At 47.1% G+C, this 14,726-nt stretch overlaps 1 protein-coding gene across 1 annotated transcript in view; it reads left to right on the top strand.

Moving 5' to 3' along the window:
- CLSTN2 (calsyntenin 2) overlaps positions 1-14,726 on the top strand; it is a 641,924-nt gene that overhangs the window by 522,991 nt on the left and 104,207 nt on the right. The window contains exons 7-8 of the mRNA XM_082461191.1: positions 7,198-7,446; positions 14,578-14,699. Of these exons, the coding sequence (XP_082317317.1) occupies positions 7,198-7,446; positions 14,578-14,699 (371 nt within the window). The remainder of the gene's footprint in view (positions 1-7,197; positions 7,447-14,577; positions 14,700-14,726) is intronic.

Here is a 14,726-nt window from a genome sequence, read left to right on the forward strand (position 1 = left end):
CGCTCCACAATGAGCAATGATGGGATCCTGCGTAAGGGGCGGTCGGACAACAGCTGGGCAAAGCTGCTGTCGGGAAACACCAGACAGGTGCAGTAGCACCAGAAATAGCCTCTTTGTTTCCAGGGGAACACTGGACGTCAGGCATATTGCTGCCTGCAGTTTGTGCACTGAAACACTTCCATTCCACCTTGGAACGATACAGGGCCCTGCACCTGTGTCCCCTTCAGCTTGTAGGGCCAAACTTAGCCTAACGTGGTCCCCCATTGCCACTGGCTTACATGAAGCCAGGCCTCTCGGGGAAGTTGGACAAGCTGCTTATCACTTCCTCTGGGTTCAGAGATTCAAGATGAAGGGATCTCCCATCTCAGTCCCAGGCTTTCCCGAGGTGAAGTGTCACAGAACTGCCTTGAGTATGAAATGCATGATGAAGCCCCAGTGACTCTTGGACAAATTAAACTTGACATTAACCAGAGCCCAAGAAAAGGCTCACTTTTGTGCCCCTGAGTCTCTGCATATTACAATAAACAGCAAAGCAGTTTGTGACACACATGTCCTTCGGAGACCAGAGGCCAGGGCTGCTCCTCCCTGGAATCACAGGCTCCTGGCATCTGGCCGGCACCTCCCCATATGACACGCGGGGTCAGCTGCTTTGTATATGGAGAGTCAAGAGCTCCGAGGACAGGTCCTGTTGAAGGAAAGGCTGCAGAGCGAGAGCCTGCTGCTAAATCAAGGGACTGATCTGTCAGACCAGGTCAGATTACCAGTCGGTGAGTTGTTCTCAGGATTTACACACTTGTGCGTCCAGGAGGTCTTCGTAGCGAATCCATTCATTCATTCATTCATGTATTTATTAATTCAGCAAATATTTGTTCAGTGTCCAAATGTTCTAACTTGTGAGGTTATCTAGAAGTTAGTAAGACCACTTAACAATTCAGTCTCCTGGGGAAGACAGACATGTAAAAAAAGTTCAGTCCATGGCTTTCAACTACACCGTGCAGCTTAACAGAGCTTGCCCTCACTAAGAATCACAGTTCAAGGCTTTTATACCTTCAGAATACCCCAACCAGGGGAAGCCATCATCGGTTCCTCCAAGATGCCTCTAAAGAGCTGGAGCTTCCAAGGGGGGCAGAACCAGCCCCCCAGTCATAGCCAGTGTTTTCATTCTCAGAGAGCTGAAGTGGCCCTCTGACTCTAAGGAAAACTGCTGCACACGTGTTGGGAATCCCATTAAATCACTACTCATACATGAGCAAGTGTGCACACACTGACCCACGGGTGATGACAGTGAGCCGTGGGCTTCTCCTTGGATATGACTTCTTTGAAGTCAATTAAGCAGCTACCCTACAGCATGCCCTTCTATTCTTGGAGAAGGTTTTTGCCTGCAGTGGCCTTTCCCAGGCTGGTCAGCAACTGGGTATCCACGGCCCTGCACCAAGAGCTTGGCTGACCACCCTCATCCAAAGCCCAGCTTGCTTCACCTGGACAATTCAAGGCCTTTGAGGAACCCCTCTTGTCTAGGATTCCAGAGGTGGAATGATAGTCTGATGGTAGGATCAATGGTGTGAGCTCTGGAAATGACATCAGAAAGTCCTCCACATCCATCCTGAAGGTATGCCGATAGAGAAGTGCGAATGGTAGCCGCTGATGTCAGTCACTTAATGTGGTTTATCAGTCAGGATAGGGCAGGTTATGCTGCAGTAACAAATGATCCCAAAATCTATTGGCTTAAAATAACAAAGGTTTATTTTCCATTCCTACCACATGTCCTTCTTGGGTTGACTGTGGCTCTGCTCTATGTTATTTTCCCACTGGGATCCAGGCTAACAGAAAAGCCTCTATCTAGAACATTGCTGATCTCATGGCAGATGGAAAAAACATGTGGTGAACCATGGACTGGTTTGTAAATCTTCTGCCCTAAGATGACACGTCACTTGCACTCACATTTCATTGGTCAGAGCAAGTCACAAGGCCAAGTGCTATCAGTGGGTCAGAAAAGTATGTTGAGAACAGAATGCTTTCTATCATCATGTAGTTCAAGTACAGCCTTTGTCAAGAGGGCCTCCCTGGCTTCCCCTGAGACTCTCTATCAGTGAACTCTTCCACGCACCAAAACTAAAAGACTTTCTACTGGGTGACTGGAGGTAGGGCCCATTTCTATCTGGTTCGTTGCTGCATTCTCACCACAGTGCCTGGCATAACTTAGACATTACATAAGCATTTAATGGAGTAACATGGAGTTGCTATTGCTAATCGTGAGAATATAGAATGAGGCCTGTGTCCTTGAGTACAATGGTTCCTCTCCCCTGAGACCCTCTCCTTCTTGCCATCCTTTCCCATGCCCCAAGGTGGACCATGAGGAGGCATGACCGAGGCTCCATGTCTGTCACCATTGCCACAGGCCTACCGTGAAGCGCTAAGGACACTCTGCCCTCCCCAAGGCCCCCCAGAGCAGCATGCAAACCCAGCAATTAAGAAGTCAGACAATTAAGAAGTCAGACAGCGACCACTGTCCCCAGGCTCCATGTGGGCTCTCGCTCCACCGTGTGTCCTGAAATCTGCCTCAGTCACCCCTGTCTTTATCTCCTTGCTGGCTCAGAGATGCTCCCTCACCCTGATGGGGCTCAGGGACTTCAAACCAGACCTCACCTCTGGTTGTAAGCCCCCTGCCCTCAGGCTGCAGCTGCTGTGCACCAGACCAGTGTGAACCGTCAGCAGCGTGGTGGGTCCCAGGGACCTCTGTGAGGGTTCCTAAGGGCGTCTTAAATACACACTGATGTGCAGACGCTGCTCTTCCACCTTTGTGAGTTATGCATCCTGTTTACCCACTGCTTTCCATGGGATCCTTTGGGGAGAGGAGCGAGAACTGCAGGAGAAAGGGAGATCTCTCTCAATTTATTTAAGTGCACTGAATAAATGAAATACAATCTGTTAAGTCTGTGAAAGCCGGCACCATCTGGTAAAATGGAGTGTGATGCTTCCCAGGAGGCAACATCTGTGGGTCGGGCAGGGTGGCACGCTGCTCCCCTCACCAGGGGAGACACGGAGCTCCGCAACGATGGCCTTGCCAAGGCACATGCCTCTCTGTGGACAGCCACCTGCCCAGGGAGGTGGGGTCCTGGAAGCTGGCCTGGGCTTGGCAGGACACTAGGCTGTGTGATAGAAAGAACATTGCCGGGGGTCTGAGAGCTGGGCTTGCCTCTAGCTAGCTGAGCGGCTGTGTGATCCTGGTCAAGTCATTTCCCCTCTCTGGGCCTCAGTTTCCATGTTTGTAAGATGTGTAGGAGGTTGGGGGTGGGTAGGGATATATTGGGAGTACGGGATTAACAGATGCACACTACCATATATAAAATAGATAAACAACACAGTTTACTGTATAGCACAGGGAACTATATTCACTATCCTGTAATAAACTGTAATGGAAAAGAATCGAAAAAAGTATATAAATATATACATATGTATATTTTATAACCAAATCACTTTGCTGTACACCTGAAACTAACACAATATTATAAATCAACTATACTTCAATTTTTTAAAATGTGCAGGAGGTTGCAAGATCTCCCTCCAGGTTGATTGAGGTGGTGCAGCGGGAGTGCGGGCTTCAGGGCTGGCAAACCCTGATGATGGGTCCCCTTACTAGCTGGTTGTGATTCTAGGTTTGCTGAGCTTCAAGTTTCTTATCTGTAAACTGGAATCATAATCGTATTCACCACATTGATGAGTAACTAAGAAAAAGCATTGAAGTACTTAATTCAAGTCTGACACTCACTCAGTCCCCAATAAAATGTTCCAAGGAAACTAAGGATAAAGGTCTGTCAAAATTATAATTCAAGAAGATACACGCACTGCTATGTTCATAGCAGCACTATTTACAATAGCCAAGATATGGAAACAACCTAAATGTCCATTGACAGATGAATGGATAAAGAAGATATGGTACATATATACAATGGGATGTTACTCAGCCATAAAAAAAGAATGAAATAATGCCATTTGCAGCAACATGGACGGACCTAGAGATTATCATACTAGGTGAGGTCCGAAAGAGAAAGACAAATACCATGTGATATCACTTATATGTGGAATCTAAAATATGACACAAATGAACTTATTTACGAAACAGAAACAGACTCACAGACATAGAAAACAGACTTGCAGTTGCCAAGGAGTAAGGGAGGTGGGGAGGAGGGATAGAGTGGGAGTTTGGGGTTAGCAGGTGTAAGCTATTACCTATAGAATGGATAAACAGCAAGGTCCTACTCTATAGCACAGGGAACTATTTTCAATACCCTGTGATAAACCATAATGGAAAAGAATATAAAAGAGAATGTATACATATGTATAATTGAATCACTTTGCTGTACTGCTAAAACTAATATAACACTGTAAATCAACTATACATCAATTAAAAAAAAAAAGAATAGATGTCTGTAACTCTGAAAAGTATATTTCCCTAAATATATGTGTATAGAATAACCCTGACCAGGGCTGGCCTTTGGCAAAATGTAACCAATTTTGCCTCCTAACCTTCTCTTTTCTGTCTTCTCCCACATCATCCCCCCACTCATCCTTGCTCTGCACCTCCCTCCCTATATCCAGACTTGTTTGGGGGAAAAATTGCAATCAGCTCCTTCACTAGTCTAAGGTGTTAATTACAGTGTGCATTCTGCAGGAACATTGGCTCCTTAGAAACAGCAAGGTCCTCAGTCAAAAAGGAACCTCAGAGGGTGGAGTTCTGAGCCCTGTCAGCCCTGCCCTGGTTCCCCCATGCTCAGGCCTGCGGCTCTGTGTGGGCCCTGTAGTGGGCCCTGCTAGATTGTGTTGGCTGCTCTGGCTTGAGCTAGAAGTCAGGAGCCCTGGGTGCTCAACCTGCTTCTCCCTGGCCACCTGAAATTTGGGGAACCAACACGTTCTCTGTGAGCCCTAGTCACCAGCTGTCGTCATGCTGGACAAATCCTGGTGTCCGAGCCAACTCACTCATGGGGCAGAGCAGCTGTTGCCAGGTTGCATTATTCTGGGGGGTTCTAGGAAGATGAGCTTGGTCCAAAGACTACATATCTCCCACTCCCCAGCCACCCCCAAATCTCTACCTGCTACCACCTTGATAGAGTCCTTTCTTTCAAATACCTATGGAGGGTGATAACCTTTAAGGCTTTGTTAGTCGTTAAAACATTAGTGTGAATTAGCTTATCAGATAAGTAAAATGGACATCAAATAAGTCTCAAGGATTATAGGAGAACAAGTAATATTGATGAGAGGTGGGGGGCATGAACAAGAGGCTGGGTGAAGAGGCTCACGCGAGCATTGGTAGTGGCCGGAAGCATCTCACGGAGGCACTGGGTAGAAGAAAAGGCAGTTATAAACATTAATGGAGCACCTACTATATGTCAGGCGTGCTACCAGGCAAAAGCCCCAAGAAAAATGCATTAATAATGTAGTCAACGCTGCCCACACTTCCCCTTGCTGAGCATAGCTGCAGGGTGATCGTAACTTAAGAGACCGGAATCTCCACTCCCACCTCCCACCCCGCCACATCTCAGACACTGCAGGTCCCAGAGGCCTTTCCCAGGGCGAGCTCCTCACAGAGCTAAGCAGAGCATCTGGCTCTCAGGATACAGATGTGTCACACAGCCAGCTTTCGGTTGCAAACCCATGGGCATCTGTTCCAAGGCTGCAGGGAAAACTGGCTAGGTTAAACATTTTCAAAGAAGTACATCGGTTTCCAATATGGCACCTTCCTGAGGGATCTTCATGTGTCATTTTAACTGTAGATGTTTGTAGTGGCTGACTCTGAAACGCAGCCCCTAGGTGACGTGAGGCCCTGATATACAGAATTCAGAAGTCCAATGATCCCAGACAAATGGCAGGTAATATACGCCACCACTGTCCATTAAACCCATTTACGACTGCCGGGTCAGTGCTGTGCCAGGTGGGAGCCCACACGCACTTGGTCCCCTGCACCGGGCATACTTTGGACTCCCTGGCTCCTGTTTCCTGGTATCAGGAAGCCCCTGACCTTCCTCCTCCCCTGAGTAGCTGAGCCCTGCCCCTCTGTGGAACGTAAGGGTGCAGAGAACACTGCTGGCAGCACCTGAGCTTCAGTGGGAAGTGCAAGGCGGCCCATTTATCCTCCCAGCTGGGCCGTCCTGTCTTCTGGGCCAGCCTTTCCGGCTCACTCAGCTCCGCCCTCCACAAAGCTGTTGGTGTGATTCTCCCAAGACACAAATCTGCCTATGGCACTCCCACAGCCTCAGGTTATCCTTAGCCTGAAATCACAGTGGTAGCAGAAATAATAACAGCTCCAACAATAACGACAGAGTTATAGGTAACGTGAAGTGAGCTCCACTCACGGCGTGCCAAGCATGCTGCCCCAAGCGCAGGTGCTGTCTCTTATTCAGTTCCCACAACAGCTGGGAGGGCAGGTGGCAGAGAAGGGGGTGGAGAGTCGGAAAGGTGAGGTCACTGGTCACAGTCACAAGGCTAGCAAGTCAGGCCGCCACCAGGCGTCAGGTTCAAGTTCTGCTGACTTCAGAACCCGTGTTCTCAACTGCTATACCATTTGGCCTAAACGAATGGTTGGAAAAAAGCGTGGTGAGTGCAAAGTGACTCATACTCTTTCTCATGGGGTCAGGACCTGAACTTTCCCCATCACAGCTCTGAGCACACTGCGTCCCAGGTGTCTGTCAATTTGCTGGGTCTGAGCTCCTCCAGGTCAGGGACTGTGCTGATTCACATTTACTTCGCCAGCACCCAGCAGGGGTCTTGGCACCCGATTGGTGCTCAATCAATGGCTGACAGGGTAACGGATGGATGAGCGCGTGAATGAATCCATCGATCCGAATCAAACCCTGGCCTTCTCCAGGAACCTTGTCTGCTTATCGAAACCCCCAGCGTAATCTCATTTCTCTCAATTCCTCCAGCGCTTTTCTCTTGTATAATAGTTAATTGCACTCTGTCCTCCCACATGCAATACTTTTGTCTGTAAGTTACTGATGCCTCCCCAAGCCGACCATAAGCCACATGGGCAAGGATGGCATTTAACCCTTCTTTTCCCGAGTCACCTAGCTCAGGCTGAGCACCTAGCTCTGGGTAAGTAGGCCGAGTAGTTCATTCTGACCCAGGAGCAGAAAACAGAACGTGAGGACACCCACCGTGGGAGGACTGACCCTTTGTTCTTTCTGTCCCCCTCCCCTGCAGGAGCCTCCTCTGGCATCATCGACCTCTTACCGTCCCCCAGCGCCGCCACCAACTGGACCGCAGGACTGCTGGTGGACAGCAGCGAGATGATCTTCAAGTTCGACGGCAGGCAGGGTGCCAAGATTCCTGACGGGGTTGTACCCAAGAACCTGACGGATCAGTTCACTATCACCATGTGGATGAAGCACGGCCCCAGCCCTGGCGTGAGAGCTGAGAAGGAAACCATCCTCTGCAACTCAGATAAAACCGGTGAGTCTTGCATCCAGCCCTCCTGGCGTCTGCCCCCTATGTCCCAGCTGGTCAGGCACGGCCACGGCCACCAAGGGCGTGGGAGAAAAGCGGGAGGGTGAGAGGGGCCCTGGGAAAATATTCTGGTCTCTGGTTTTCTGGCTGATGATTTCCTCGCCTTGGGGTAGAGCAGGACCAGGAAAGGGAGGCAGGGTACAGACACAAAGAGTCAAAAAGCTGGGATTGGTAGTTTTCAGACTGGGTTCTTCAGAACCCCAGCGTCCGCAGAAGTAACTTAGGGCTGCTGTACGAGGTGGGGTTGCGGGAGGAGGCTTCATCCTTACTTCAAGCAAAGCAGCTCTACCTTCACTATTATATTAATATATAGACAGATTTCCAGAAGTTTATTTTCAATGAAAAGGTCCTGCTAATTTACAACAGCAGTTTGAAAATCACTGCTGTGCATAATGATGATAGCGAAGCTTTGTTAGGCATTTTTCAGCTTGCTGAGCCTGTGTAAGGCAGTTCACAGCCTGGTGGTTAAAAACACTCCACCACTTGTTGGCTGTGTGATCTCGGGCAAGTGGGTTAACCTCTCTATGCCTCACTTTCTCAGTCTATAAAATGGGCATTATAGTATTATCTACCTCATAGGGGTTTTATCAGGATTAAATGACAATGTATGTATAGCTCAGTAGAACAGTACCTGACGCACCGGAAGTCTAATCTGTGTTAGCTCTTCCTATTCTAAACAGTGCCTCACATCTCTACAAACAATTTTACGAAAGCATTATTGTGTTTCCTGTTTTAAGGATAAGGAAACATCCCTGAGATGTTAAGTAACTTGTCCCAAGTTATTCAGCTGGTAAGTATCAGAACTGGAATGTAAGCTTAGATCCAGCTAACTCCATCGCTATTCTCTGGTCACCACACCCCACGTGCAAACACATACACACACAAATACTCTGATATCTTATGAAAATGTTATGTCTATCTTAAATTGTAAGTCCACATTTTCCCATTTCAAATGCTCCTCTTGTTAAAATACCCCAAATAAATGATAACTCCTCTACACTACAGCAGATAGTGCAGTGAGAAGACAGGATAGAAGAACGGCTGACCGTTCAGCTTTGCTACTGAACAGCCAAAGTTCACATGGCAGCTTTTCCACTACTTAAGGAAAATCGAGGAGTTGCTAATCTCACTGAGCCTTAGTTTCCCCATATGTAGAATGGGGAAAATAAACATGAAATAAGGTATGAAATCACTTAGCAGCTCCAGTTAAAAAATCTGTGCTCGACTAATTAACCTGTTGTTATTGTCATAATCATTATTATTTCTAGTTTTATTCCACATTATACTACTACCAGGACCCCACATTTCCTGTTTCAATCAATATTTGCGGTAAAAGCCAATGTATTTTCTGGATATAGAAACTGAAACAGGGGGAGTTGCCCAGCTTCTTCCCAGTCATATGGTGAATCTGTGTCAGAGCCAGTGCCAAGGATTTGTTTTCCAGGTCCTTCATATAGGAAGGACCCCGCAGACCCGCTTAAGGTGGCACTGAGGTTTGGGACTGGGTCCAGAGCTCAGCCCAGGACCCCAGGAATCACCCTGTGGCCCCATCTTCGCAGTGTCTGGTGGGGTGTCCCCACCATGATCCAGAGCCAGCATCAAGGAGACAATGGCTTAGGAGTGTACAGATGCATGCAAAGCAGCCCTGGCTGGGGTTAGCGCCCACACACATATAGTCCTTTCTGAAATGTATCAAATACCCCTGGGAGGCAGGCCTGACAAATATAGACCTCTGGCTTACACAGGAGGAAATTAGAATATGAAAGGTTGAGCAACTGGCCGAGGATAACACAACTGATTATCAAAGGAACAGACTTGGCCCCAGCTCCTCTGGCCCGCGTTTCAGGTCCACGCTACTAGACCAGCGGCTCTCAACCCTGCTCTGCACTAGAATAACCTGGTGACCTTGTAAAAGTACCTAGATGCCAGGACCCTGCCCCAGCTCAGGAAGTCAGAGTCTGGGCGATTCTTTTGTGCAGCCATGGTTGAAAACTCTGCATTAGACGATGATGCCTCACTTTCATCAGGGCAGCACCCCGAACAGGCATGTCAGCCCCTCCAACCCGCAGGTTCTGGCGCTGCTCAGCTTTGGGCTCAGTATAAAGTAACCCTTTGCAAATCAGTTCAACGCTGGCACGAGAAAAGATGCGGAAGATTTTCCTCTAATTTCTCTGACTTAAAAAAATACCTATAGATATCTCCTTGCCCTAAATAAAAAATTATCAGGAACAAATTAAAACTTGATTAGAGCTTTTATATGTCAGAAAAATGTCCAAGTTATAAAAGCTACACAGGTTTATAACAGGCAGCCTAAAAAACACAGAAGAGTATAAAAGAATACAAAAGTCACCTAAAATTCTAATACTTGGAGGGATTTTCTGTTAACAGTTGGTATATTTCACTACCAAATGAAATATTATTTTTACTTCTATGTATATGTAGAATGTTGTTACAGTTTTCCATCTATTTTTATAATACATGTGATACCATTATGTTATGTTTCTCTTAAATAACATTACATATATCCAGATCATTTCTCTATGTGATAAAATATTCTTTAAAAATAAGAATTACATGACAGTCTTCTGTTATTAGGCTTTATTATACTTCATTTAACTGGCTCCCTTTTGTTAGACATTTAGATTGTCTCCTTTTAAATGCAAATAAAACAGTGCTGTAATAGGCATTCTTGTCATATATAATAAGCATTCTTGTATATGCCTGTATGTATGCTTCTGATTATTTCCTGACCAGAAGCTGAATTACTGAGTCAAAAAATATAAATGTTAGGAAGGCTATCGACGTAAATTACCAAGTCGCTCTTAGTGAAAATTGCACTGGTTTCCATCTTGTCCACTAATTAAAACTTACCAATGCTGGCCTATCATGAAGTAATTTATTAATAGTTGGATAACAGAATTGATTAGTCACCAAGGGCTAATTGCAGTTTTCAGAAAGAAAGAAAACCACTCTCACCACCAACAAGAAGCATCTCGATGACTAACCACTCTCACCACCAACAAGAAGCATCTCGATGACTAACACCCTTTCATCAGTTTTTCCTCCTGCCATTGTCCAGCAACCCGAGGTGGGGCCGGGGAATGAGGTTGCTCAGCTTTGCCCAGACATTCGGGGACTCAAGATACTTCAATTATTTATCGCTGCCATTTTCAACCACAGAACAGAAAGTTAGAATAGAGGGTTGGACACAGAAGGGTTTTATTAGCTAGACCAGAAAGTGGTGTGCCTCACTTCTACTCACACTTTCTGGGCCAGAATTTGTTCCCAAGGCTCCACCTAACCACGGGAGAAGCAGTGATATAAGTTAAGCTACGTGCCTAGGAGCAAAGGAAACAAGGTTAGCTGAATACCCAGCAATGGCTCTACCACAAGGATACTGCGTGAGGCACTGGTGCCCCCTCCAACACCACCTTTGTTGGCCCTTATCTTTCCATTCCTGGTGTGAGCAGTTTCTTTCCTGCTCTGTCTTAGAAACTTCTCTCCCCACATATATCTGCTCCTCCTGCAGGACCCCTTCTTCCTGGCATGCAGCTCTCTTGCTAACTCTGTGTTTCATCTGAATGATACGTGCCACCTGTAGTGCTAGCTACTTTCATACAGGGCTTTCCAAGACAGAGGGGCCAACCTGGTCCAGCAATCACCAGATGACAGAGGCAGAGGTGCCAGCCTGATAGAGCGTGCTGGGATGGTCCCCCAGCCTGCTGGGAAAGAAACACTCCCACACTTCCAGGGATGCCCAGAAAACCACTCAGACAGACCGAGGTTGTCTGAGGTAGAGAGGAGGTGGGAATTTCACTCCCAGCTGCCTGTTGGCTGAGCTGCAAACACTTGTACATCTGCTCCAGGCTGGTGTTGGAGCCGAGCCCAGGAGAGCTCTGGGGAAGTTTGACTCGTGTCCCAGGAGTTGAGGGTACATGAAAGCTGGACTTGACTCTTGCCCAGGGGGTGTGAAGGCAAGAGGCTGATGGGGGCTGCCTCAGCAGTGGGGTGAGAAGAGAGGGGCAGCGGGGGAGGGGCGGCCCTACTACAATTTGGTGGAACACAGATGTTTCTGTTCTAGTCATGGGAACCAAATGGGCAACCAGAAATGGTCACAGCTACAGCCAAGAGGTCTGCATGCCAGGAAGAGGGGATCCAGCAGCAGGAGCAGATGTGGGCGGGAGGGAGAAGTGACCAAGGGAGGGCAATCATGAAAGGTGTCATGAACATCATGAAAGGAATCATGAAAACATCACTTACACCAGGAATGGAGAGGTAAGAGCCAAGAAAGGTAGGATTGAAGCTGGCACTAATGTCCCAGGAAGGACTGCATCACTTACTAGATCAATTCCTATGTAAAGATTATAACAGGCCCTTTCTTATGGGTTTGGGGAGGTGGGGAAAGGACGGCTAAAAACATATTTCACTGGGGCCCAAACCCATTTCCGAGGCCATGGGGGATCTCTGCAGAGCCTCTCCAAAAACCAGCCTGGGCACCTATGAAGGAGCCCATATGTAGACACCCACGTGACAGAGGACACTGGACATCCCTGGGAAAATGACAAACTTCACTGCTTCTTTAAAGAGACTCCACTTCTTTCCTTCTTATCTGCTTTCCCCTGCCCCTGACCATGACTGGAGCTGGAGGAGATTCAGGGAATGAAGGAAGAGTAAAAGAACACACCTTCCTCATCCTTTCCCCACTGGCATCCACCAAGCCACGGGGCGAGGCTGAGTAGCGAAGAGGGGAAGATCTTTTAACTGATGAGACACTGGTGTTTGGTTTGGAGAGAACCCTTACAGACGATTTTAATATCTGAAAGTGACAAGAAGACGTTAGGATCTGCCAGAAACGTGGGCAAAGAAAGGGAGGGGAGTTGCCAGGGAGAACACTGAAGGACAGGGAAAGAAGTGAAGCTGATTTCTGAGTGTATCATGTCACCAGCGCCGTGAAGAGCCAGTTACCCTGGTGTGGGTGGTGACCCCAGGGACCCAGCTCAGGGAGGGCGGGGGAGGGAGGAACCTCTGGAGGGAGGCCAGGAGATACTCCCGTGAGGTCTGTCCTCTCATTCTTCTTCCACCTCTTCACCACAACCTCTCCTGACTCCAAATGAAGCTAAAGGGGAGAAATATGCCCTCTATATCTTCCTGATAGTTATCAGCAGAAACTATAGGAAATCAGTTTAAGCAATAGTGAGGGGAAAAAGAAGTATTTAGTAAAATCCGCATAACCAGACCTGGGTGTTTCTTCGATGCAAAGGTGGAGTGGTCACCCGAACATTGGCCTTGGACAAACCTACAACACTTGGCAACTAAATAGTCTCCTTCCTTCCATCCTTTGGTTGCATCCTGAAGAACGGTAATGCTTTTGTGAAAACAGCATCTGACACTATTTTGTTATGTTATCAAGGTCACGAGGCAGTGTAATAGTCCTTGTAATAACTAACAGTCATTGAGCATCTGTTCTGGGCAGATGCTTTACACGCATTTCCTCATTGTATCAAGATGCTTTCAGTTACAAGGAACAGGGAATACAGATCAAACTGATATCAGATGATTAAAAATCAAAATAATAAAGAGAATGTAGGGTTCTTGTAACTAAAAGTGGCCAGAGCTAAACAGCTTCAGGTAAAGTGTGATCAAGGTCCTGGGTCCTTTTCTCTGCAATTTTTCAGATCTGCTGCCATATGTATATCAATTTCATGTTAGCAAATATGGCTGTGGCAGCTCCAAGCTTCCCAGTTATATACTACAACTTCTAGAGAGAGGTGGTGGTCTCTTCTATTTGCTTTCTGCTAAGAGATAGAGAGTTCTTTCCCAGAACTACTCAGAACAGCTCCAGAATCACTGGACTGACTTGAGTCACTTTCCTGACAGAAGTCCCATGGCCAGGAGAATGGCCTGCACTACTGAACTCGGGCCTGGGTCCTGAACCACTCGCTGTGGCAGGGGGCTTTTCATGAGCTTATTTGGCTGAAATCAACTGAAAGCCCATGCCTAGAAGTGGGACTGGTGTTGATTCCTCCCACTCATACCTCCATGGGCAAGGTTTGTACAGGATGTGCAAGAATCAATCACAATATCCTATTCTCATGATACATTAGGATAGCCCAGCATCCCTGTCATGATACAATGAAGGAAATCAAGCCTCTAAGAGGCTGAATAACTTTCTCAGCATCATCTAGAGATACAGCTCCACCCCAAGTCTCTCTGAGTCTAGGGCCCATGCTCTTTCTGCTGTATCTGTTTACCTGCTCATTAGCCCAATATTTATGGAACATGTGCATCATATTAGATTTCTGTGTGTGCTACTATGTGTGAGTCCTCTGAGCATTGGTCGAAGAACAGTTCTTCCCCTTCCCATGGCTGTTATCTTGTGACTATAGGACATCATGGCTGGGACCCATGATGTGAATTGTTTTTTTAAGCAGGAAAGGAAGTTTTTTTATCAGGGGAGAGAAAAGTCCCATCTGTTGTCGTGTATGGGGAAAGAAGTATTTATTCTTTGATTTGGAAATTCAGGGAACTATGTCTAATGCTGGGAAATCAATGTCCCCTCCTCCCAGCAACTAAAAGTGAGGCAGCTTTCCTTAACTGCACACAGATTAGGCAGAAAAGGAGACATGCTCTGTGGTTGCTGCTGGCAAGCCTGATGAAATAAAATAAAAGTCCAGAACTCTGAGAGAATCCAGCTGTGTTAAAGGAACCCAGAGTGGCTGATGTGATTATCAGAGAGGCCCTTTGACCCTCCCGGAAGTATATGTAAAAAAAAAACAAAAAGAGCTTGTGAACCTATGTAATTTTATCCAGGATCTGATGCAGTATCTGAGTATAAGTTAGGTTGGTATTTAAAGCCCAAATGGCTTCTCAGCAGAAGTTTTGCTGTGAGCTTTCTTGAATCTTCCTCTTTCATTTCAGAGAGCTCCACTATGTGTGTTCTAGAACTATTTATTAGACCCAGTTGTAAAAGAGAAAACTGGAATGCCTGTTTCTTTGTTTTCTGAGGTGCGCTAAGTGATGGAGCGGAGATCAGCACAGGGAATCTGGAACCCCTCAAATCCTCTTTCTGCTTTTCAGAAATGAACCGGCACCACTACGCCCTGTACGTGCACAACTGCCGCCTTGTCTTCCTCTTGCGCAAGGATTTCGACCAGGCAGACACCTTCCGCCCCGCGGAGTTCCACTGGAAGCTGGACCAGGTATGGCGCTCACAGCGTGCTTGCTCC

Source organism: Balaenoptera physalus (genome assembly GCF_965194825.1).
Source record: "Balaenoptera physalus genome assembly, chromosome: 4".
NCBI classification, from domain to species: Eukaryota; Metazoa; Chordata; class Mammalia; order Artiodactyla; family Balaenopteridae; genus Balaenoptera; species Balaenoptera physalus.